Raw genomic sequence first — 27104 nt, forward strand, 5'->3', positions numbered from 1 at the left:
CCAGAGAATTTGGCCCGCCCACGAGAAAGAGAGAGACATCATGGCTTGCAAACAAGCAAAGTGGCAGTTGGTCAAGGCCACACCCCCACCACTTTTTGTTGAATAAGCATTCTGCAGTGAGAGTTCAGTATATGCATATGCTTATGCATCTGAGATGTTGCTTGTGCCATCCAGTGTGCCAGCATGAGCGCTCACACCGCATCAGTACTGGACTGAGAGGAGAGAAAACCCATCAATATTGATCAATAATACAATAAGTCAATCAGAGCTTATTCCCAAAAACATTTGATTGTTCCAGCAGTCTGCAGTGACCATAACTTCTACTAGAAACCCACCGCTGAGGAACAAGAAACAGTCAAATCAATCAAACTATAAGTAAATCAAGTAGTCAATCAATTGGTCATTGAATCAGTTAGACTGGCGCTGTTTGCATTCCTCATTGGAGTCAGTGTGATGTCTGAGCCACAGGGAGAGTCTTTGATCCCTACCAGAGAGTGTTTGACACCACTCACTGTTGCCTCGGGATAACACACACACACACACACACATATATACTATAAATACACATGCACATGCTGACGGACATGCATGCTGAGTCAAACTTCCCCCTCCAGCCTTGTGCTCTCAGGGCCAGATGTACTAACGCTTTTGTGCCCACTTCAGGCGTATTTGTTTCGCAACGTGCGCGTAAAAGCATGGCAAGGTATGTTCAAACAGGTTGCACTGAGGTAAAAGCGCAGTCTGCCTGTTGCAGAAACTGAAAATGGCAAATTGCGCTTTTCCGTGTCATGCATATGCATTCACGGGTGAGTCAAGGGGAAAGTGGGAGTTTCCCATAAAGAGATGGGAGGGGAAGCGTAAAGTGTGCCTAATTATGTATTCCACGATATGTACAAAAAACGCCCGTGAAAGCGCGCCTCTATTTTGCGGTGAAAATTCTCCGCCTCTTAAAAGCAGGTGTAAACCAGCCGCAAGCGGGTTTCCTCGCATATGCCTCCTGGTGAAATGGCAGCAGTAATCCGAGCAAGATGAAGAAATAGGCCAAGGAGACGAGCTGAAAGGATTTTTGCCACAAGGATCACACTTTTTCAGTTGAGTGAACACAAAATCATTAACGATAAGATTAAGCAGCCATGCAATATTACACTTACTGGAAGGAATGGAATCAAAGATGATACAGAATCTCCAACTCAGCGTTCACATTCCATTCCAGCATTCCTCGCTACATTACAAATATTGGCATCAGGATCATTTCAAACAGTCAGAGCATCAGCACTGGGAATATCGTAGTCTGCACTCAGCCATATCAAAGCAAGTACTGCGCAATTTATGGTATAGTGGGCGGAGAAAGGCGCTGATTACCCGATGAACTGCAGGTTTGGTAAATATACGACTTAAGCTGAAGTATCACAGCTTGTGCTTTCTGTGGGTTGGCCATGGCGCTGATAACACTACATTCGCAAATGTACGTACATCTGGCCCTCAGTCTCTGTCAGGTCTAGATCTGGCGGACTCCAAATAGTAGATTAAAGGAAGGTGGTAGGGCAAATAAGTAACATCATTGAGCCTTAAATGAGCTGATGGCCCCCAAACCACAAGGTTACCGCTCATTTCTGTGGCATGCAGCAGCTTGTGAGTACAAATACACCGGCCTGGGCAGATGCCAATATGTCACAGTCCATCTGCTTAAACGCTCACAGCCAAGCACCAAGTTTTTTTTTTATTTGAGTGCGGATGAAGTCCCAAAATCTCTTTACTTTTTGGGCACACACTCCAACCACCAACAAACTGATCTAGTAGAGATAGCAAAGGTGCAGTTTACATCTTTGTTTTTTCCACTGACAGCTATTTTATCATAATAGTGGAGAAGAAGTAGTTGGAGAAGCACAGCCGGGAGGTTTATTTACAAAGCCTGTTGTAATGTCCAGACTCTGGACCAGTTTTTCTTTTCTTTGGTTAGATTGATTTGTAGTGCTCAAAACTTTAAAAAGACATTTAAAGATTTAACAGCAGTGTTAATGTTACAGTGCTGTGCACCATGTCTTACATTTCATCTATTAAGGGTGAAATGATAACAACACATGCCAAACAGAGGAACTCCAACAGTCTCAACAACAACAAAAAACCATGATCACCAAAATCTCAATTTCTCCTGCTGCTGTGCAAACATATTCTACCATTAATTCTGTGAAAACCAGCTTCCATATAGTTAAGACGTTACCCATCAAAGGATACATGAAGCCTAATTTTCCTCAAGTTGAGTGTTTTCGTATCAATCTGCACCTGAGGTTACCCTCTAAAAATATCTGAATCCTGTCTTGAAGTGGATTTTCCCTCTAGAATCTGCTACTTGCTGGACCTTTTGGTTTTGGGACTGACTGCTCTGTTTTTTCCCCTCCGCAGGTTAGCAGAAATGGAGAATCGTAATGGCTCTTATCTGAATGACAGTATCTCACCCAATGAGAGCATGTGAGAATTGCTTTTTGTTTGTTTGCTTTGTTTTGCCAACCTTCTACTTACTGATTGGCTCATTGTGTGTGAACTGGCTCTGCCTTCTTTGTTTCCTTTGGCTGGTTGTGATATATGTCAGTGACTATGTTTACACATGCTCAATATTCTGGACATAACCAGAAACAACCTCATGTTATGATTTTTTTGTGTTTGCATCATCATATCCCATGCAAATATATACACCTATTGTTACTAGTTAATATCAGTACATCTTATATATTGTATTTATATTGTACTCAGGGATAAGATTTGTTTCTGGGTAATTATAATTGTGATATATTATAATTCAGCTCATGAACAAATCCCAGTATCCCATTAAATGAGTATTAGTGTTTATGTACAATATTCTTGTAAGCATATATGTTTGCAATCTTAAACTTATCACTATATTTGCTTTCTCTGATTCCCTTCTTCAAAAATGTTGTATTTACAGTAGTACAAAGGAATGTGATTATTTTCGTAACGTTTTGCATGGTACAAAGAGAGGAACAGAAAACTATATAAACTAATTAGCAGCTGTTAAGTTATTAGAGCTGGTCAAAATCTAAATTATTTAAACCACAATGAATATTTTGGCCTACTTTAGCACTATTTTGCAGCGGCACCGGGGCTCTGTCCGGTGCTTAGCGCCGCCCATGATGATTGTGATTGGTTTAAATAAATGCCAATAAACCAGAGCACGTTTTTCTCCCATCCTAGACTGGACTAGTTGACCCACCTCCACAGCGCTGTGAAGGAAGGTCTGAAAATGCAAGACTAGCTTCTTGTTAACACTGCAAACACGCGGGTCAAAAGTTCTCCAAAGTTAAACTCGATGTAATAAACTTAGCATGGATTTACTTTGCCAGTGTGCAAATCCACAGACTGGGATGATTCCAATAAAATCAATTGGTTTGCTGAAACAAGGCTCCAGATAACCTAAACATATAAATCCTGTTTACATCCATTCATCAGTCCAAATCATTTATTGTGTTAGGTATTTTGACTGTTCATACAAAATAAGGTTTGAGACATCACTTTGGGCTCTAGTAACTTGTAGTGGCCATTTTAGATTATTTGTAATAAATCCTAAAAAGTAATTAAGTGATTAAAGGCATAGTTCATTACACTTCCATAAAGTTATAGCTTTAAAGTATATTCAATATGCAGATTTCTTAAATTTAAAATACATATTTTCAACAAGAAGCCATTGTTTTAAAATCAGACTTCATCCAACCGCTTTACACAGCAAATAGTCTGTGAACACTTTCAGATGTCCAAAATGTCCTTGTATTTTAGTATGTTATATAGCACACAGTATATCTTATATTCAAGTCTTTGCTTTCTATATTTAGTCTAGCTGCAAGCCAAATTTCCCTTCAGGGAAAGTAAAGGTTAAAGTTTGTCAAGTGTAATGAATACAAATGGAATTTGACATGCAGGTAAGCCTGTAATTCAAATTGCAGAGTAAAATAATGGCTACAGTGTAACAACATAACTTTCAAATGCAGCTTGGTTGAAGTGAAAAAGATGAGCAGAAAGCATCGGCAGCTCCTTTGGTATTTAGAATGGAAGATTGGCTGAGCTCAAAAAGCAGTGTAGTGAACGTAGCAGCATCTAAATATCTGGCCTAATTAAAATCCTCCCAAACACTGCTGACTGTGCGTTTGATCGCAATCATATTGCTTCAAATATTCAGCGTTGCAAACTGAGTTCAGGACAAATGTGTTGTATCACTTATGCTCTGGCCCTCTCTCTGTCCACGCTGTGTCTTAGTCTTCTTCTGTGGTTAAAGCGTAACTCTCGCTAAAATGCAACCTAGGGTCTTTTTGTGAATGTACCCGAGTCAAACTTTCGTTTAAAAGCATATTTAGGACGGAATCGCCACTTTTAAGATTTAACGTTGTTTCGTTTTTCGGTCAAATAGCCGAAAATAGAGTGCTAGGGGCACTTTTATGCTAGCCTCAAAATAGCTATTTTTAAAACACTAAGAAGGCTTGACACAACATGAGACTTTGCTCGAAGTATGACCAGGGTCTCTACACCTTAACGAAAGCATTGACAACATTGTTTGTGTACACAGAGTTTACTAAAAAGAAAGGTTTTGAGCAACTCACTGTAGCTGTTGTTCTTCCGGTCGCCGTCTATCAAGCCAGTCAAAAATAGTCGAGGGAGGAGAGTAAAGATGGAAAGCTCCAAAAGCTTAGTTCCATATAAATGCACAGATAATTCGTCGTTTTGTCGTTAGTGAAACACAATATTGACCTTGTAGTTGAAAAATGAGCCTCATATACGAATGACATTTCCTCCTATGGAGTTCGTTCATTCACATTCGGAGATTGCCTATTTTTGACTGGGAAAATGGCGGATAGCGTAAACAACTGCTAATGTGAGTTGCTCAAAACTTTTCTTTTTAGTAAACTCTGGGTACACAAACAATGTTGTCAATGCTTTCATTAAGGTGTAGAGCCCCTGGCGATACTTCAAGCAAAGTTTCATGTTGTGTTGAGCCTTCTTAGTGTTTTAAAAATAGCTATTTTGAGGCTAGCATAAAAGTGCCCCTAGCACTCCCATTCTAAAGGCCATTTGACCAAAAAACGAAAATACGGTAAATCTTAAAAGTGGCGATTCCGTCCTAAATATGCTTTTAAACGAAAGTTTGACTCGGGTACATTCACAAAAAGCCCCTAGGTTGCATTTTGGCGAGAGTTACGCTTTAAGTCCTGTTCCGCTGCTATTTTCAGTCACTGATTTTTTTTCATTTCATTTTTTCTCTCTCTGTGTGTGTGTGTGTGTGTGTGTGTGTGTGTGTGTGTGTGTGTGTGTGTGTGTGTGACAATTCTGTGACTGTGCGACTATGTGCATATGTTTGGCTTGTGCGTTTGCAGCGATGACGAGCACATGTTGATCCAGCACTACTGCCAGTCTCTGAACCAAGGCTCTCCTCTCAGCCAACCCCGCAGCCCTGCCCAGATCCTCATCTCCATGGAGACGGAGGAGAAGGGAGAGCTGGAGAGGGTCCTCAACGACTTGGAGCAGGAGAACAGGTCAGTGAACAGACCCATCTCTCTTATTATTTTATGTTGGCTGCATCTTTACTCTACCTCCCCACTGAGTATCAATACATGTTAATCTTATTATGACCTTTGCTAAGAGTTTGCTATAACTTGACAACAGGAGCCGTTGTTAAAGCGCCTTGATTTTGCAAAAATGAAAAGGAGCTCGCAGAATCTTAAAGGTCATATAATTCTACAATCTTGGTTCTTCAGAGGTCTTGGGTTCACATTTTAATATTGCATCTTGAAACTTCTGCGATGCAAGGGATTAGCATGCTTAGATCACGCATTTGCCTGCCACCCAGAGGTGGAGGAAGTACTGAATCTCAGTACTTAAGTAAAAGTACAAATAACCAGAGATATATTTACTTTAGTAAAAGTAGAAGTACAACAATGACAACCCTACTTAAGTAAAAGCACCAAGTAACGAAGTAACAAAGTATTTGTACTTCGTTACATTCCACCACTGCTGCCACCCCGCTGATGATGCACCCGACCCGATAGGTCTTTATGACTCTGCCCAAGCGGGCTCCAAGGCACAGCCACCAGACGCTCGCCGGCAAAATCCCCTCCTAGGTCTGGCTCCAGCAGGGGGCCCAAGTTTCCCTGTTCTGGACAAGGTGCTGCGGCTTCTTCTTCGCTCATTCATGTGGGGTCTGTTAATTGTTCTTAGGCCCATCATCTAGGACCAATTTGCAGTGGAAGACCCTACCAAGAGCTATTGCCCCTGACAACACAGCTCCCAGGGTCACATCATAACAGATGTTACTTCACTCACTATCAATAACCTCAAAACACAACCAGACTGTATAACATTATCTATATCCATGATAAATGTAAAACTAGTAACATAACCAATGATTTAGACAAACACACAGGGTAGTAAGCATTGTAGGTTTTGTTGTGCCAATTGTCAAATAAGACTGTAGCAGCAAAACTCTTTAATTCAATGACGTTAGATTGCAGGGGAGGATAAATACAGAAATACTAGTATGTATTGTAGTATCTAACTACAATAAATACAGAAATGACTTATAATAATCATAGCAGTGGGTAAAATGGAATGACATAATGAACAGTGGCTATATAATAGAACTATGACTATTAAGGGTGTGTTTATTTGCTTATGAATATAACTTAATTTGTAAGAAAAAATGTACAGTATTTGTTGTTTTAAAAGTTACACAGTGTAGCTTTAAGGAGAAGGCCACTGCTGCATTCCCTTTAATCTTATGGTATATAATGCAATTACCAGACAGCCAGATATCCTAGGATATCCCTCTTTAAAAATGTTTTCTAGTGAAAATTTCTCCCAGTCACACTCAGTCAGTTTTTCATTTTCATATTTATTTCAAGTGCGAAGTTGGATTTATTTGTTTTTATACCAGGGGTTAAAAAGGCCTTAAAATGTCTATAAATTAATTATATAAATCTTTAACCCCTGTAAAAAATCTTTGTAGGGCAGCCAAGTACCAGTGTCCTCCACTCTGCCTCAGATTTAATCAGTCCGGGAATACTAATGTAGAAAATTTCTACAATAGAAATCAATAGACTGAACATTTGACATCTTTAGCAGACATGTTCTTCCTCCTTTCAGCTTCCCTTTGTTCATTCCAACCACAGGATTTTGTTGAAACTTGGGGAATAAGATGAAAAAGTGACAGTCTCGTGCATGGGGGATGCCTGATGGATATTTATTTATAACTCTCACTATGTTGCTGCTGTGACCCAGCTTTCCGTTTATAATCAATAAAACAAAAGTTCACCTTCTACCCTAAGCAGTGGGTGTTTGTCATTTGACACGTATATCAGAACTAGCAGCAGTAGATACATTTCTCTGCTGCCCTTGCTGCAGGAAGCTACAATCCGAGTATGACCGTCTGAAGAAGGCCCACGACAGGAAGGGCCTGTCCCCGCTCCCGTCGCCCCCGGAGATGCTCCCGGTCTCGCCACAGAGCGCACGCGATGCAGAGCTCATCGCCGAGGCCAAACTGCTGCGGCAGCATAAAGGACGTCTGGAGGCCCGTATGCAGATACTGGAGGACCACAACAAACAGCTGGAGTCCCAACTGCACAGGCTGAGACAGCTGCTGGAGCAGGTACACACTAACAGGAACACACTCATTCACAAACTGTGTCACCCTCTAAAATATGCTATGAACTAGGGCTGTCAAACGATAAAATTTTCTTAATCACGATTAATCGTTGAAATTCTATAGTTAATCGCGATTAATCGCATGTTTTATCACATGATTAAAATTCTATTATTTTGCATTTCAGAACTGTTTTTAAGTACATATTAACAATGGAAAGCAATTCTTACCAGTGTATCTTGATTGGGAATCAAATGAATGCAAAGAAAATGACTTGATGAAGTTGATTTTAAGATTTGTATTTGTTTATTATATATTTAATCTAGTCACACATTTGAATCTAGAATCAATATTAGGGTTGGGTATTGTATGGTTTGGATACCGGTGCTAAAGCGGTACTTTTAAAATGGTACCGGTGCCTGAACCGATACTTTTTAAGAAAGTTAAAAAAAAAAGAAGGGTACTAAACAGTTAAACATTAAAGAACGGCTTGTTTATTGCTAAGGCCATATCATCAAAATGAAATGTTTAATAATAATGTAATCACTATAACAATAACTTATTTCACTAGTAAATAGCTGTTGAATGACAAAAACAACCACCAGATGGGAAAAGGGCATTTAACAACAACTCTGAATGCACCACGAGGCTGTAAATTACCAGTTTCATTGAACGCACCGTCTGTGTTTTTCCGACAACAGCAGCTGCATATTGTTACATCCCGGTGTCGGAATCCTCTACAGTGAAATACAGACAAACTTTACACCGTTTAGCGTTAGCTGTCAGCATTGTAACCGTGTTTAATCCAGCTACTAGCTAGCGGTAGGCTAACGTTAGCTACTGTCGAGTATAGTGTTAACTAGCGTCACGTGCAGCGATGTTTCTGTTGCCTGTAACGTCTGTTTCAGAGCATCAGAGAGAAGTGCAGGCATACCAGTGGCACCAGAATGAGGCACCGAAATCCGCGTTCCTATTCCTGCAGCAGCAGGATGTGTTACGAGGAAGTACGGCAAAATGGTAGCCTGTTGGGCACGACGCAAAGCCGAGTGATGTGAAAATAAATTAATTAATGGCGGCATGCGATTAATACAATTAATAAAATAAATTAAAAAAAATAAAATACAATGCTGACAGCCGTACTATGAACCAAACATAAATATCTGATGTGTATTTTTGTTTTGCTGCTCAAATTACCACCCAAGTCACCCAAATTAACCTACATGCCACAGCTTTTTTCACTGCTTATTTTCATTTTAGTTTACTATAATAACTCTGCTGTGTACACAATTATGAAAAAAACTGCCTCTGCCTACTCAACATCTACTGATAAACCGAGCAACGCAGTGAACTCTCACATACTGTAGTGAGTGACCCACAGCAAAAACCCATCTTGTGTCCTGGATTATTAAAACTGAGCATCAAAGTTGATGTGAAGTCCTCACTAGTGATCTAACGCTTAATTTATGGTCGCCGCGGTGTTCCGGGCACGAGCCATAAAATGACATCACCACGGCTGTCGTGTCCAGCACAAAGGCTCCGCAAGCTGTCGCGGCACGTGGTCGTGCACCTCTTTTTTAACTACGCGCCCACTGCGTGGGCTGGGCTTTCAATTCAACACGGTCGGCTGGGAAGAGCAGGTTCATCTGTACAAACATCCGTATGATTCTTCATGAACAGACCACAGGGAGTCAAACAGCCTTAAATATGTGTTCAGAGAGACACCTCAGTGGGAAAAGAAGAAACATTTGCTGGAGAGTGTGGTAAAACATGAGAGATCGTTTTGTCAAAGCTAAAAAACGGCTTCATGGAAAGAGTGCTGTTAACAGTGTTAGAGGCAGACAGTCATTTCGATTTGGAGATAAACAACAGTCATTTTAATGTTTAGAGTAGATAAATGTTTTGCGGCACGTCTGTGTTTAACATGGATGTGTTTATTACTGTTTCCAGGCAGCCTGCTTCCCTTTCTTCCGGTCTCTTCTTCTCTACTACTTCTTGCTTATTTACAGATTATTTTGTCTGTACTCCATCTGGTGTTTTGGAGAATACTGCAACGAACAATGCTTTGAGCATAAACGTCTCTGTGCACGCTCGTAGCGTGCGGCGCCATCTAGGGTGTCGACGATTTAGAGCTCAGACTGAAGCAGCCTCCTCCACACTGTCTAATAGCTGACACAGATATTCAGGCTAGCACTTATTCCCGCACACAAACTTCACTTTTGACTCCTCTAATTAAGCTGTGTGTGTGTGTGTGTGTGTGTGTGTGTGTGTGTGTGTGTGTGTGTGTGTGTGTGTGTGTGTGTGTGTGTGTGTGTGTGTGTGCGCGCGCGCGCACGCGTGCGTGTGTGTAAGACGGATTCCAAGGTGAACGGCACAGCACTGTCCTCTCCCTCCACCTCCTCTCAGCGCTCTGACTCCTCCCTCCCTCTCCTCCGTGTGGCCGCCAGCCAAACTACTGATACAATGGGTAGGAACACACTCACAAACACACTTGCATCATTTTATTTGCATCCACCCTTTAAAAGCTTGTAGGATATAAACAGAGATGTAGAGAGACTTAGAGACCATACTATTGGACGTTGTTCTACATCGGACTGCAATGCACTGTTTAAATGTGAGTGAACATGACTGGACATTATTTTAGCAGGCAGAGTACTAAAAAAGGTGAAAACTCAATTTCCTTCCTGTTTCAGGTGATGACGAGCTGTCCAGCCCTTCCCTAGATGCATCTGGGCTGGAGGAAGTGATGGAACAGCTCAATAATTCTTTTCCTCATAGCCAGGGTATGGAACACCGACACTAACCTCAGCATGTCTCAGAATCAGAAGATTTTTTTTTTTTTCTTCCTAAAAAGATTAAAAAATATGTTTTAAAGTGAATTCAATTCAGTTTTATTTATAATGTCAAATCATAGCAGACGTTATCTCAGGACACTTTACACTCTACAGAGTTCACACTTGTCGACGATATACACTATCAAAACTCTGTATAATGAGAAAACATACAAACTCATATGCAAATACAGCTTTCAATACACAACAACATAAACATTAACTGTTGGTTTTGCAGATGAAATTCAAAGTATTCATACAATATTCTATAATTTACAGAAACCCAACAACTCCCCCAAAAGCATGCTTTTGGCGGCGAGGAAAAACTTCCTTTTAACAAGCAAAAACTTGCCATGGAGAGGGATAGAGAGATGCCTAACTACAATAAAAACCGGAATAATAATTAATTAGTATTAATTAAGTCATATTTCCTGTTTTTATTGTAGTTTATTGTTGTTGCTGTAGCAAAGCAGCATTAACAAACATCACATTATATACAGTTGTGTTTCAGCTATAGGTCAAGGCAACCATGTTTGCGTATTCAGAGACAATAAGAACTTTTAATATTTGTCCAATAACCTAATTAAATCCAAATAAGAAATAACACTTAACTCTAAAAGTAAATATCTAGGATAAATACATAGTTTAGGTTATGGGAACAAAAGAATACACTGAATGACCACAATACACTTGAAAAATTAAAAGAAAAATAAATGATATGATGAAACGGAAATTGTGCAACAGCACAACATCAATTCAATGACATTGTTGCATTATAAGTTACTGTATATCCTACATTACTTTACCAATGTTTGGCTTAATGTGACAACACACGTACACAATAAGTACTGATTTATTTTACTGTGAACACCACACAGACAGAACATAAATTCCACAAATATGCATTAACAATATGTTTAAGTAAACAAGGCCACTAAGACAAAGGTTTCCATTCTCAAAAATTAAGTCCAGTTTTAAAATAAAAACTCCATGAAAATACTAGCCTGTAAAGCCACATGAAAAAGATGTGTGGTGCCCTTAACAAATTCAGTTCAACATAAATATCTACCAAGCTTTGTGGTCATTGATTTATGGCACAATTTGCACTAGATTGATGCACATGTTTAGAAATGGTGGCACCCACTATTAAGTCATTTCAGACTAGTATTATACACATTGTTCCACATTGTCATGAAGCCTGTGACTTTTTTAATTATTGGACAAACAATTTCAGATTTATATTCTGATTTGTATTATGCCATCACCATTTTCTGCATTCGCAGCGCCCCCTAGTGCTGCATTTGAATGAAACTTTCAAGGTATGTAATGTGGACATATCCAGTGAGTTTTGGGAGGATTGGCCCAACACTTGTTGACTTTTGTCTATTTATGTGCTCAGCCACGCCCTTTTAAAGTTATTTGGTCAACATCTTGAAAACCAAATACAATATCAACAAACTTCATGCAATTTTGAGAAGCTTGTAGAATCATGATTTACAGAACGTTTGGTAGCAATTGGACCAACGTTTGAATGTGTATGTGTGTTTTTCACAAAATTCGAAATGGCGGAAAATCCATCATGTTGGTGTTTGTCCAAAAGGCTTTTTTGTAGAGTTTATAGAATTGTAAGTGTGAGTCAAATTTTACGTAAGTAGAACTCACAATGTGAGGGGATCGCTTCTTCAAATAATCAACTTTTTTGACAATTAATTACAGCAACACAAACAGGTTGATTGTAATCCTATTTCATGGGAAGCATTACCACATGATATCCAGTAATGGTACCAAGATTCATGTCTCTACCTTCTTCCAGCTCATAGCAAATTGTGCAAAAGCATAAGATGGCAAATAATGAGTATGTGCTCCAAATGTGGTGAGATTCTGTACACCAGGTTTTGAGGTAAACATTTTTGGTATTTGTAGCACCCCCTATGGGTTGGGCTCAATTTGCTTTGGTAGGCCTATTTCCACACAGACTGCAAATATTCTGACAATGCCCCACCCCTTGTGAAGTGTATTGTTAAATATCTTGAAAACCAAATGAAAGTCACCAGTTAACACGGTCACTCATTAAACCTGGTTGCTAAATGCTGGTTGCCATTAATCCTCCAGGCCTGTAAAACACAGTGCAACTAACATTTACTAGTTGCAAACTGATACCTTCAGTTCACCAAAAACATGCACAACACTGGCCTTAAGTAAAGCGTTACTTGCATACATATCTTTCTTTCTCTCTGTTACCGACACAAGGCTGATTTTTTTTTTTCTTTTATCCTTTCTTTTCTTCCTTTCCTCTTTTTCTCCATGAGCCAGGAGGGAGAAGGGGACACCCATGAAAGGTTAGTGGCTCAGCTTTCTTTCTTCCCTCCTTCTCATTTCTCCACCTATAAGGAGTATTTCCACTCATGCAACAACCATGATTATACCACCTTTGGCCCCTACCAAAACACAAAGTAATGGTCATGAGAGAAATCTAATAATTGGATTAATAATGGGATTGAATTTTGGCTGTTGTAGCCAAGTAGAGCTGTGCATAAAACATACAACAGAGTAGAAACGGCTTGATACATTGATGCAGTGGTAAATATCAATCCTCCCTCCCTTTCCCTGTCTTCAATTTCCTTTCCCTTTCCTGTCCTCTGTCACTCTGTCCTGCATAGTAGGGAGTAGTGATGTGTGTGTACATATAACATTTCTGTCTGCATGTAGATTTGGGATGAGTGTTTGTCACACTCAAGTTCACAATATGAGGTTCACTGTAAGATTCAACCACAATTCATTGTGATGAAAACAATTAGTTGTCAGAAAAGTTCTGTTTAACTGTCTGTTATTTCTGAGTCATAAATCATGTTTTTCTTAGAATGGTAGATTCCAACAAGGTTTTATTTAGAGTGGAAAAGTAGAACTTGTCATTGATGTAAGTTTAGACGCTATGAAATGGTATATTTGTTCCTGTAAACTTTCAGTGCAGTCCAAGTTAAACAGTGAATTAGAACACATGGCTGTTTCAATTCAATTATATTTATAGTATTAAATCATAACAAGAGTTATCTCAATACACTTTATAGATAGAGTAGATCTAGACCAGGGGTGGGCAATTAATTTCCCCACTTGGGGGCACATGAGAAACAGGGGCTGTTGTGCAGGGCCGGACCAATAGGCTAAACTCAATTCTGCTCAATATTAATTTTATGTCAGGCGGCACGTTCTCAAACGTTCTTTTTTCTCTGGGCATATTAGCGCAGCAGAGTCCAACAAACACTCTTTAATAAACTCCCCGTCAGAAAATGGCTTACTGGCGATTTTGTGGGATATGACAAAGCTGGTCTTGACGCTTGGTAAAAAAGCCTTGTTGCTTTTGCAGCTTAACTAGCAAAGCTTCAGATGTCCGTGCCCGCTCTGCATCAGTCAAGTTGTTGTATTTCTCTGCGTGTTTAGTATTGTAGTGGCGATTCAAATTATAATCCTTTAACACCGCAATCTGTTCTCCGCAAACTAAGCACACGGCTTTACCTTTGACTTCAGTAAATAAATACTTAGAAGTCCATGTTTGGTTAAAAACTCAGTACTCTGTATCGACCTTTCTTTCATTCCCATGTGCTGACATTTTTTAGGGATAACAGCTCATTCACGTCCATGCTAACGTCTCTCGTGAGCTCAGTTCGCGGCTCGCGGACACAGGGGTCCAACACAGTTCTTCTTCTACTTCTTTTTAATTGCGACTTGCAACTAGAGAAGAAGAAGCTGCGTACTTTCACACAAAAAAAGCAACAACAAAAAACCGTTGCCTTCAATATAAAAGCAATGCAGTTGTATTCCATGCATGATGTACACTTATTTACGTTTGATTGCTAACTTGCCATTGACCTTACACGGGCCGGATGTGGCCCGGGCAGCGTACAATGCCCAGATCTGGTCTAGACCACACTCTGTAATTTACAAACAACAATTCCAACTAGAACTGCAAGCAGTTATGACGGGGTTGAAGCCTCCTCGACACCAGTCGCCCCCGATGCGAGTCGCCCCCGACAACCCGGGGAGCGCACGAAAGCGGAACCCAAAGCATAACAGTGGGGAGGCAAACGTCAGGAAATATTGAGAGTTGTGAGCCGCAAGGTCTGTGGTACATTGCCGTTGCCGCCCCCTAATGGCTGATCTTCGCCAAATTTGGTACAGAGCCTCAGAACGGCATGCCGAACAAGCATCACAAGTTTCATGTTGATAGCAATTACTACGGCAGAGAAATTGCAATCGCAAATGTCCCATTTGCATGCATTGAGTTATCGGCCCAAACACAATTATTTATTATACACGATTATAGCGCCATCTAATGGCGTTATAATCATGTATCGTTGCTGATAACATTTAATTTCGCCGAGATATGATAAAGTTCATGTTTGGTAGTTAGCTAGGAAAATTTGTTTGGTCGTAAAATGTGCATACTTTAACGTAGCAAAATTCTTTTGATAGCTTTTGGTCAGGTCCATCTGCAGATGCTACGTACCAGGTTTCGTGCAGATCGGTCGCATGGCCTAGGAGGAGTTCGAAAAAGTTGGTTTTGCACATTGCGCGATATTGCGAAAAACTTCTTGGCAAAAAATGGGCGTGGCCTATTTTGTTATTCAGCTTGATTCAAGGAACACATGGATATAAGGTTTTCTAATGTGCGATGTGTAATGTGGTAGTTAAAGGCAAAAACACATTATAGCGCCACCTAGTGGTCCACATGTGTAATATTTGGAAGGTGAGGTCCTTGACCCATTGTACATCTACCCTGTAAATTTAAAGTTGTTCACATTTGTATAAGTGGTGAATCCAAACATGGGTCCCATAGGCCACGCCCACCTTGACCAATCAGTACCCCACTGTAGGGGTGGCCTCAGGAGTAGCCCTAAATGGTACTCTCAGCATTTCGTAAAAAATCGGATGAGCCGTTCATACGATATAAACTTTTTGTACTTGTAGCGCCCCCTAGTGGCCAATTTTTGTAAAATGGGTGGGGGGACCCCCAGAGGGTCATGGCAAACAAGAATCAAAAGTTTTGCGTTGATCGTATTTATTTTGGTCGAGATATGACAAAGTTGGTGTTTTCATACTTAGCTGCATAAATTTGTTTGTGCGTAATGTGCGCAATTTTTATCGCTATGGAGCCCGCTTACAGGTATAGTCCAAATCGCTGTACAGTCTCGCAAAGCTCCCAGGTGTTTATGTGGGCGCCAATTTTTTGTGAGTTTTCGTATGTATTGAGGCCGTCAAAAACATGCCCAAGGGCCAAAACCAATTAGGGGGCACTATAGAGTCACAACACCACTCCCAAGCATAAATGTGAACTCAGATCAAAGAATTTAGTATTCTGCACATGGCTGCACAATTTTGAGCGTTTTGGTGTCCTAAAGTCCTAAAACACCTGTTCGTAAAATTAAAAATTTTGCACGAAAACCAAGATGGCCGTCTTCCTGTCAGGTGGAAAAATGTCAAAGAAATGCTACATGGACTTCAGGATGAGACCTATGTTCCCTCAAATTTGGTATATTAACTTTTTTTTTATTTTTTATATTTAACTTTTTTCTGAATCATGGCGCTCGTTAGGGGGCACTATGGAGCCCCCTGGCGACGCCCGAGCCCAATCACTACAGCACTTTGTAATTTTCTCCAGGTCTGACAGGTGTGCAAATTTCTGTGAGTTTGAGGGGGTTCGTGCATTCCAACCCCCTCAAAAATGCGACGAAGGACTCAGAAAAATAATAATCTGTACAAAAACAATAGGTTCCTCGCACTTTCGTGCTAGGGCCTTAATAATCCTTAGGGCTTGGACCCCTAATAATTCCCCCAAGAGCAAGCATTTAGTGCAACAGTGATGAGGAAAACTTCCTTTTAAGGGAGAAACCTCGGACAGACCCAGGCTCTTGGTGGGCGGTGTCTGACGATGCCAGTTGGGGGTACGATGAAAAGTGGCACTTATAGTAACAGTAAAGATGATGGAAGTATGAATAGAAATAGTAGGTGTAGTAGTTCACGGCGTCACAGCGGGGCACTGCAAGGCATAGCAGGGCACTGCAGGGCGTAGCAGGGCATAGCAGGGCACAGAGCAGGAATGTTCATTAATTCCATCCCGCCCACTCCCATTTCAGACCATTATTTCCCGGCACTGCACAACAGAGTTCATTAGTACTCAGGCTATTTAGGTTTTATGCATAATGTTAGCATGTCTGCAGTAGAGAGAGAGAGAGAGAGTGTGATGTTGAGTATGAAGTTAGCCGTAAAACAAAACAAAAAAAACACCAAATGATAATGAATTCAGATATTTTCAATATTCAAGTTCTGTGAGAAGCTGATGAAGGAAAAGCTGCTAAAATCAGGAAGACACCACATTAACTGTAGAAACTGCTGTGTTGTAGAGCTGTCAGTCTTTCTCTATAATACCATTCGAATTTCATTTGTTCTTTTTTTTAATATTAGAATAATAATCGACTACGTAATGGTCAAATGCAACCTGTTATTAATATGTACTACACTACTCAGGCTTATGCATTGTCAAAGCCATTATCAGCATGTGGTTGTTGTTACACTTTCTGTCCACTAGAGGGACTTCCAACATTAGCCTGGCCTTGAAGGGGATCTACGTCATAGCTAATTGCATTTCTGGCACGCCGCTCTGTTTACATTTTCCACCACGAACACACAGTGACGAACCAAAATCAACAGAGAACTCTGTAATGTAACGTTATCTAACAAGTGTATTTATATTATCTGTTGTTAAGGCTAACGGTGCTCGGATAGCACAATGACATGTTAGAAAGCACAGCTAAAACGATTTGTCATAAACTATAAAGTAACAATGTTAATTGCATTAATAACTAAGCAAACTGTGCTGTCACTACTATTTTAGTGATTAATAAGCAACATGTTTCTTGCAGATTGTCACGTTGAGAATACAGCTGTAAGAAGGTAATATATGAAGTCAAAGCTAACTGACAGCTGTAGGGCAGCTAACAATAACTTTAGCTGTCTCCATGAAGCTCCCAGCTAAGCTAACGTTACTATAACTTGCAGTTAGGAAACAAGAACAAGTTAACTAATGATGACGTAAGCATTTTGATTTCCAGCCGCAGCCTGTCACCCCCCGCTAACTTATTGTTCATCAGACGTGACGTGACAAAAGCATTTCGTTTACACGTGCGGGTAGGCCAAGGCTAGAAGAGGGAGATTAGCTAACGTTAGCCAACTTATTTATTTAAAAAAAATCACATTTGAATAGTAATTTCAGCATTCGAATAGTATTGCATTTTTTTACTGTTCGAATTATATTCGACTTTCGGAATTTGTTCCAACAGCCCTACTGTGTTGTGTCAAAGAAGAGAATATTAGTCTCGCCGGACTGCTTTTCCTTTATGTCCATTTCACGCTAATGAGAAACGGGGGTGTCTGGTTAAAAAAGGGGTGAATACCTTGATATAATTAAAATAATACTACACATGCTCTTTGGTGGATTATGTGTGCCAAATTACAAGAGATACTTGGACAAATTTAGAAAAGATAACAAATCTAATTTTCTTGGTGGATTTGGTGAGTAATTAAGGTCAGAGCGGTACTGCGCAGCCGTGAGCGGTTCATGACCTGCTTTAATCTGCTATTTTAACTTCACTTGTTGATTCAATCCTTCGGATTAGCGTTAGCTAAATCTCAAGACCCGCAGTTTATTTTGCTGTGTGCAAAGTTAAAACTGCAGAGCACTGAAGCCAGGTAAAAACATCGGTCAGCAGAGCCCTGAAGCCCCGCCACAGCAGCTGCACAGTGCCGTTCGCTTGTTTAAAGTTTATTAAGCATACTATTTTATAAATAGCTGAGTGCCAATACTTTGGTTTATGACAAAATACCAGCAAAAGTTACATTCCCATCAGCCTCAGCTTTACTTTGTATTTTGTACTAATTGGCAAATGTTAGCATGCTAACAAGCTAGTGAACATGGTAAAAATTATACCGGCTAAACAGCATCTCAGTATTGAGATTGTTAGCCTGTTGTCTAAGTACAGCCTCACAGAGCTGCTAGCATGGCTGTTGACGTCTTGTTCTGTGTTTAGCACACATACTGGCTTATTTTCACGTCATGCTTGTGTTAACCAATGCAGCTTTCAATGTATCACTATTAGTGAGTGTGTTTTGTCTAAGCATTTTCCTTCCCCTCTTTCTACAGGTCCCAGTATTGGCAATTTGTTCCACATGGCTGATGATCTGGGCCGTGCCATGGAGACACTAGTCAACGTGATGACAGACGAGCAGAGCGCCGAACAGCACGAGGCCCTGCCCTTCTGATCCAGCCCCCCCCCCCCCCCCAACCTCCCTCTCCTTTTCCTCCCTCCCTACCTATCGCATGCTTTTCTAGTCAAAACAACTGGATTGGAAATACAGTTTACAGAGAGAATATATAACGTCTATTTTTGTGAAGGATTGTGGTTTCAGCAACGACGCGTAAAAAAACAAAAGAAAAACATACCTTGTAGATTTCAGTAGTTTCTTAAAATGTCCTGAAGTTGTTTTATTATTAACAGAGGCTGGTTTTTAAAATTCTATGCAATTGTATAAAACAAGAGTGTGATGGGGGAGGGCAAAGAGAGATGATATACAAGTAAGTGTGTTAAGTGTGGTCTAATATTTGCCATCTCTTTGTAACTGGGGAAATAGCAGAAGCATTTCAGACATTTGTATAAAAATGAATGATTGTAATCATAAGGGTGCTTTCTAAGAGGAAAATGTCTTTCTATAACAGCGTACACTACTGTCAAGGTAATGCAGGCATCCTGGATCTTTACAGTACGTTGTCTGTGAGACTGTGTGTGAGTTTGTGTATGCGTGTTTGTGTGGTGGTGCCTAATTTCCACATTACAGCTTTTTTTGGCTTTGGCTGGCAAACCTTATATTTTAATTATTAATGTATCCACTCATCCGTCCATCTATCCATCCATCAATCTGTTCATCATCTCTATGATTAACATCTCTATGGCAACAGTTCTTAATCCCTTTATTTGTTTTCAACACAGTGTACTGTATGCATAAACAGATGCTCTAATAGGCTTGATTCAGAACTGAGACAAGTCAACAAGGTCACTACAAACCTAATGCACATGCCGTAATGGGAAATAATTAGACATAATTGGACATCATTTGGATTCCATTTTCAAATCATCAAACTACATATTTTGTGGTTGTTCCATCTTGTGAAGGGCTCCTTGAATGGGTGGAATATGGTCTCAAAAATATAAAATGCATGTCTCCTTCAAAAACAATCCAAGGCCCACTGTAGCGTTTTGCAAAATAAAATGCCTTTATTGAAAAGTGGCTGATGGTATGCTACTAGTAGTACAGCGTTGCTCACTTGAGCGACATAAGCCGATCTCCTGGCGGCTTATGTTGCTCACTACAGCGGCATGTCAGAATGGTATGCCGCTTGTGTTCCACCGGCAAATACCATTTCCTAACCACAGTTAAAACTGATAGGCTACTGTCAGTGGCAAACAGTAAAGACATTTAATATATCCTTGCTGAAGTAACCAAAGTAAATATTAGAGCTACCCTTAGCTAACATGGCTATTGTTAGCCTAGCAAGGCCGTGCTCTCTCGCTTGACCTAGACACACATCTACAGCTGGCAGTTCAGTGTGGGTGCTAGCACAACCAATCTCTCTCTTTCTCTGTCTTTTTTTAAATGAGTTGGGAAGCCAACAACAAAGCCTGAATTTACTTTTAATGTTATTCAACAAATAAAAATGTTCTCCCCTCATCCTTAAATGGTTATGGAACGATATCAGATTACGTCTTGTTTTATAAAAGAAGCGGTCGGCGAGTTGAAGCAGCTGTGCTGTTTGTGTTTCACAAATCAGTCATCCCTGCAAGCCCCACTCTGAAGGTTCCTGTACTTTCAGAAAGTACTACCCTTCGATCAGGGACTTTTGGGGGGGGGGAGAAATGAAGCCCCCAGAACTTAATTTAGACCCTGCAGTCGAAACAAGTTCCTCAAATTGTTCCTAGTTGCAGCGTTAGCAACACACAAGATGTCAGGCAATTATCCTGGAAATGTACTTTCATTGATCCAGACTAGGCACGGTGGGTCCTTGCAAATACCATTAGGAGCACTAGAAGGAGCCAGAGGAACCAGATTTTCACAGTTTATCTGTCTCATTTACTACTATCAGGATATGTACAGTTTCAGCAAATACAGTCTGACTCACCGGATGTAGACTGTTGATATAAGCCTGCCATTGGCTGACTATTTCAGACGGCATTCTCATCCCCTTCCGCTATCTTCACCATCTATTTTGCAAGGTAAATCACTGCTGTGAACGCCTGGTCAATTTTCAAGTCTGTTTCATCTCTTCAGTCAGGATCACTGATGGGTGTGTCAGTGGTGAATCAGATTTGAAACAAGTGTGCTTTGTTGCACCTGTACACACCCAACAGTGATGTCACACCGTCCTCTGGATGTCAACAAAATCAAGATGTTCTGGAGGTGTTTTATGTGTTGATAAGGCTACTTCTTTAGTCATGTGATTATCTTTAAATACAATAAATACACCCTCTGAGTGTCCAAAATAGCATTTTGCCAGTAGACCAGAGTACTGGCCCCTTGTGTATTTTTACTGGCCCTTAAAAACAGGGAGAAAAGAACACTTTTCCAAATTGTTAATGTCTTAATCATATATACATTGTAATGAGTAATCCAAATAACAAACAAAATAACTTTGTTGGGGAAACTAAATGAGTTAACTGCAGCTTCACAAGGTAATCAAAGTCTTTCTCATAACACAGTACAAAAAAGGCACAAAAGATAAGTAAAATAGGCACAGAACCAGCTGAGTAACGCCTTTTGTCGACAAAACTTCACTGCAACAGCTGTTGAAAAGACACTGACATCCTGGTGCTCTGTACCTGGCTCACAGTCACCTTTTGTCGGCTAAACTCAACTGCAGCGGCCGCTGAAAGTGCTGGCTGGGTTCAATTTACTTAAGCCGCTACTGAAGGTCTGCAGCATGTGTGGACTCTGTGTTGTGTGCTGGCAGCTGTTTGTTGACGTTGGCGAACTTAATTTCTAAGCTAACGTTAGCTAGTGTTGCACCTATGCATCCAATATAGACATGGTTGATGGTAGACATGGTGACATCCCTGATCAGCATCACAGGTAAACTGACTCGTGACTGTGATTAGCAATCAACTTGTCTGACATACTTTTTTACTGGTACCAGGCCATCGGACCATTGCTTAAGCCGAACCCTGACCTCTGGTCTATCAGAAGTCAAACCATAAGTAGATTGATTACTACCTGTTTAGGAGAAAAGTGAGCAAGTTTCTTTTATATCCAAACTGGTCATCAATTTTTATAAGTGGATTCTCAAAGCTGCCAATAATATAAATAACCAATATTGAGTATTTTTGAGGTGTAGCCGTTTATCTTCGGTTTTGCAACCGACTTCTTCAGAAAAACATCCTGGTTATTGCACTGGTACATCTTAAGTAAGGATTTTTTTTTTTTTTCAAATGTATCACTAAGATGCTTTCTAAGTGTCTTTTTAGGGCCTGTTGAGTACACACAGTACACTGTATTGGTTTGTAAGTTGAAAGTTTCTTCCTGTCAGATGTACTGTAAGAAGAACTTAGAAGAATGTAATTTTAATTGAATCTGAGCACTACATGTTAACAAGGCTGCTAGTTGAGATTATTAGAATTCTTCTGTTTGAACACTAAATGTTTTAGGAAGCTCAGTAACGAAAGCTCTACCTCGTCTGAATTGTCAAAGTCCAGTTCGGAGGCAATTTCTCTACTGTACGCAACCCGACACTCCTTTCAGATTGTTGATTATTAATTGAATATTGCCGAATAGTTGATTTACGTCTATTCTAATCACTCCATACATGTTCTACTGTACTGCACTGTAGGAGCCTCCAATCTGAATGTTCGGATGCACTCACTTTATTTCTCATCTCTATCAGAGATTTATGACTCAAGTATAAAAAATTGCATTTTACACAAATCAAATTAATCTGTGTGCACTACTGTCATACCTGGGACATACTAGATATTTGTTTTGTGTTTTGCTTTTATTCTAGCAGTCTTTTTGTCTTTGGTTAAAAAGCTATTTTGTTTTGTGCTGTGAGGTGTTGAGCATGTGTGACTTAAATAAACTCCAACCTTATTTAATGTATATCCAATCAGAGAAGTCTGTGGTGAACATCGCAGAACACTTGTTTGTTTGTTTTTGGCATCATATTCTTGCAGCATGATCCAAGAGGATTTTGTTTTGATCCAGACACTGAATTTGATTGATTTCTTAGTTTTAAGGTTTGTTTCATTCTCACATAATTTTTCAAATAACCTGTCAATACTTCACAACATATCAGATTCCACCAAATATATGCCTTACTACTGTATTATAAAATGCTTTACTGTATATCAATAAAGCACGCAGTTATGTTGATTTAGCCTCTTTGATTTGCTGTTGTGTTTATTTTTAACATATACACTTTAAGTATTTGTTGTAGTACAACAACCTTCTCTGGAGTATTTTGTGAGACATTTCTCTATGTAATTATAACATATTTCTTGCAAAAAATATTCCCCCAAATTATGCATATGCCTATTTTTGAAAGGTAAGTGGTGTAGTACAACCAGCAGGCTTCTATGTACAACCAGCAGGGCTTCTATGTGTAGAGTAGTTTTGGAGACATGACTCTATGTAATTATGACATATATTACATACAGCAAAAAATATTTACCAAAATTATGAATATCGCTGTAGTACAGCTAGCAGGAGACAAGTTATAATTGAGGTAAGTTTGGAGACATTACCTTATTTAATCATTTAATTAATTAATATTTTTGTTGTATCTCTCTCTGCAGTTTGTAGACGGTCCCTAAGCACTCATCTTACTGCTGTCTCACCGCCGGCTGCTCGTACAGACCAATGTTATTTCTCCAGGTTGGAGGACGGCTCGTTTTGATGATGATGAGTTTGTAGCGCGTTGTTAACCTTACTACATTAGGGACTGTTCGTTATTTATTTAATGGGCCACCAGAGGAGTTTTGGGACCTTTAGCCAGAAAAGACATAACCCTCCCCTTGCCAGTAAAAAAATTCCTATGACCCTCCAAAACAATTTGGAAAAAAGGCATGACCCTCCCCCAGCAATTTATTGACACCTTCTGTACATGTTTGCACTTGGCAAATATACAGATTCCCATTGTTTTTTAACAGCCATGTCATACATGACTAAACCTCTGCATTCTTATCTGACTCATCACACTCCTCTGTTATGGTGTGGTGGCCATTTCAGTAGATTTACTTACTGGAAACACAATAAGCATGGAAACTAAATGCACACTTCCTGCATTACTGCATTACTTCAAATACTAAGTTACTCCTCTAGTAAACTAGTATTCACATGAAATAAAACAATAAAATATTGAGACCATTCAGCAAGGCACTCTGGGTAACATTCAACACACAAACTGGTTGCTATGGACTCGTCACTAGGCTTCATCCACTTTGCCGTTTAAACAAAGTGGAATAAACGTATAAAAGTCCAAATCTACACAAAACCCGCAATCAATTAGTAAGCTGACATCAAATGTGGCATTTAGGAAACCTTTATTGCAACCTTGGCATGGTAAGATGTCCAGACTAGCAACAGTCATTTTCGTTTTTTACGTCCTGCTGCTGCCATCGTCAGCCAGGAAATACTTTTTTTTACTAATGCAGTATATGAAATCAGATGTATTACCTACCACCATTTAGTTGTTTTGTGTTATTTAAGATATTTATAAAATATCTGATCATGTCAGACGTAATTATTCCACTCATTTTTTAAACAATGCAATTATCCGTTTCAGCCACCAGGGGCAGCTCCCCCTGCCCCCCAGCAAACTCATGGGTCAGACCCATCTGGTAGCGAAGGAGGGCCGAGACTAAGAGCTACATGGAAAAATATGCACCAAACAAGCCACTTTGAAATGTTGCTGTTTCATGAATACAAAAGTTGGGTGACCCCCCCCTCTGAACTGAAAAATGTTGGATGACCCTCCCTTCAGCAAAGAATAAAAAGACATGACCCTCCCCTATTTTCCTCCGGTGGTCCATTCCATCAATACCGAACGGTCCCTTAGGAAAGTACGTTTGTAATTTAATAACATTTTGCTATAGAGTAATTGATCCCGGAAGTTTGAATCTGTGAATATCTTTCTAACTTTAAGCACGTTTATAAAACCAAGGCCACGGATTATGAATCCGTGCGAACAGTTTATAAAGCAGAGGGCACGGATTAATGCACATGTTTATAAAACCAAGGGAATGGATTATTAATCTGTGCGAACAGTTTATAAAATCGAGGGAACGGATTTTTATTCTGTGCACACAGTTTAGTTTTTTTTTTCTCAGCTGACCCCAGGGGGGCTCCGTACAAATACTAAGGATGCATACAGTGCCACTGCCTTGGCAAATCGGATCACAACCTTGTCTTGCTGACAGGGGTGTCAGACTGAGGGTGGAAATGGGACTGATTACCCGGGGCCCTCATGTGAGGAGGGTCCAAAAAGATGCTAGAATGAGTAGCTGTGGATGCGGGGAGGGGCCCATAGAGAATGCCATTCTACAGGGCCCAGAATTGTGTGCTATGCCCCTGCTTGCTGACTCCAAAATATGTTCCTCTTGTCCAGCGGCAGCCTGTCCACACAGAGGCAAAGCAGAAACAGGAGGCCCGAATGAGTTCACCGACAACTGGATGCCAGGACTCTCTCTCTTGTAAACTTACTGGGTTAAGATGAGTTCTTTTATGGTGAATGAAAGGCTTGAACCAATGAAGTAGGTCATTGAATCAAAACGAAGCATTGACGGCAATGCTGCTGCCAGTTCTGCCGTTGTTTACCTTTTTCTTTTTCTTCTAGTCCATAGAAATAGCAAAGTCGGTAGCCTTTTTCTACGGTGGCCAACAGGGGCAAACGCCCTGCAACTTAAGAAAACACATGCAAATAGACAAAACACAAGCAAATTAAGAAATCATCTCCATTAATTTGACAACACATGCGCAGCATTCAGCAAACACGCTGCAATTGCACACAGCACAACCAAATACATAAACGCGCTGCATATACAAAACAGTGCGAAAAGAAAAGCACACAAACCCCGAAAAAAGAAGCGATGCAAAAAGAAAAACAACTTCATTAATTTGACAACACATGCGCAGCATTCAGCAAACATGCTGCAAATACACACAACACAACCAAATACATAAACGCGCTGCAAATACACAACACAACCAAATAGATAAACGCGCTGCATATACACACAACACAACCAAATACATAAAAGTGCTGCAAATAAAAAACGATGCAAAAAGAAAAGCACACAAACCCAGAAAACAAATGCAACAAAATAAACGCTGCATCCAGATTACACAACGGAAGTTGTCTTTTCAAAATAAAAGCTCCCGTCCTATGTCTTTGTACTTTGGTGTTTTGGAAGTTTTTGAACTAAACAGTACGGCAATCACGCTAATGAATACAATAACTTTTTCAGCAGATGTCTTACTTACAACACGATGGAGTTAGCAAAGTAGTTTTGTGTTTATATGTTTGGGCGGGATTTATTCAGTTTGATAAATCCCACGGTAAATTGGCTGGTTTACTAAACAGGGAGGGACTGTAAATCCTGTCTGTTTTTTGTATTTCAAGACCTCGAAATTAAACCATCTCATGTAATATGGCTTAAACAAACGTCAACATTAAACGCTGATGCAGTTTTAAATGTTTTATCACCACGAGTTTACAGACGTCAGCTGCTGATTGAGTATCACCTGTGACCTGAGCCGAGACACACCCACCAAACATATCTCAAACATAGACTTAATATTTACAGTCTATGATCTCAAAGCAGTTTCACAACGGCTCTCTCTCTCTCTCTCTCTCTCTCTCCCCCCTCCCCTGTGGGGTCGAAAATCAAGCTGTTCCATTTAGCGCTCCCTTTAGAAGCCTGGACAACTTCCATTGTGTAATCTGGATGCAGCGTTTATTTTGTTGCATTTGTTTTCTGGGTTTGTGTGCTTTTCTTTTTGCATCGTTTTTTATTTGCAGCGCATTCGTGTATTTGGTTGTGTGTATTTGCAGCGCGTTTATGTATTTTGTTGTGTTGTGTGTATATGCAGCGCGTTTATGTATTTGGTTGTGTTGTGTGTATTTGCAGCTGAATGCTGCGCATGTGTTGTCAAATTAATGAAGTTGTTTTTCTTTTTGCATCGCTTCTTTTTTCGGGATTTGTGTGCTTTTCTTCTTGCATTGTTTTGTATATGCAGCGCGTTTATGTATTTGGTTGTGCTGTGAAGATGTTTTCTTCATTTGCTTGTGTTTTGTCTATTTGCATGTGTTTTCTTAAGTTGCAGGGCGTTTGCCCCTGTCAGCCACCGTACTTTCCTCATTAGCGCCACCTCTGTTCAGGAGAAGACTACAACGCGCGAGTATAAACAGTTACGGCGATCCCATGTCACATTTGCGCGCGCCAAGTTGGGAATAGCCAGTGTACTGAATGTTTAAGGACTCATATAGGAGGAAGCTGGAGGCCAGACTACAACAGCACAATGTGAGGGATGTGTGGACGGTGATG

At 40.1% G+C, this 27104-nt stretch overlaps 1 protein-coding gene across 4 annotated transcripts in view; it reads left to right on the forward strand.

The window, feature by feature from the left end:
• Nucleotides 1–22937, forward strand: part of LOC144512721 (dystrophin-like) — a 377468-nt gene extending 354531 nt beyond the window's left edge. For all 4 annotated transcript variants that reach the window (XM_078243603.1, XM_078243602.1, XM_078243604.1 and 1 more), the window contains 6 exons: nucleotides 2404–2469; nucleotides 5379–5537; nucleotides 7402–7645; nucleotides 9989–10103; nucleotides 10330–10419; nucleotides 18662–22937. In XM_078243603.1, coding sequence (XP_078099729.1) covers nucleotides 2404–2469; nucleotides 5379–5537; nucleotides 7402–7645; nucleotides 9989–10103; nucleotides 10330–10419; nucleotides 18662–18780 — 793 coding nt within the window. In that variant the 3' untranslated portion in view covers nucleotides 18781–22937. The remainder of the gene's footprint in view (nucleotides 1–2403; nucleotides 2470–5378; nucleotides 5538–7401; nucleotides 7646–9988; nucleotides 10104–10329; nucleotides 10420–18661) is intronic.
• The last annotated feature ends 4167 nt before the right edge of the window (nucleotides 22938–27104 follow it).

Source organism: Sander vitreus, chromosome 24, assembly GCF_031162955.1.
Source record: "Sander vitreus isolate 19-12246 chromosome 24, sanVit1, whole genome shotgun sequence".
Lineage (NCBI taxonomy): Eukaryota > Metazoa > Chordata > Actinopteri > Perciformes > Percidae > Sander > Sander vitreus.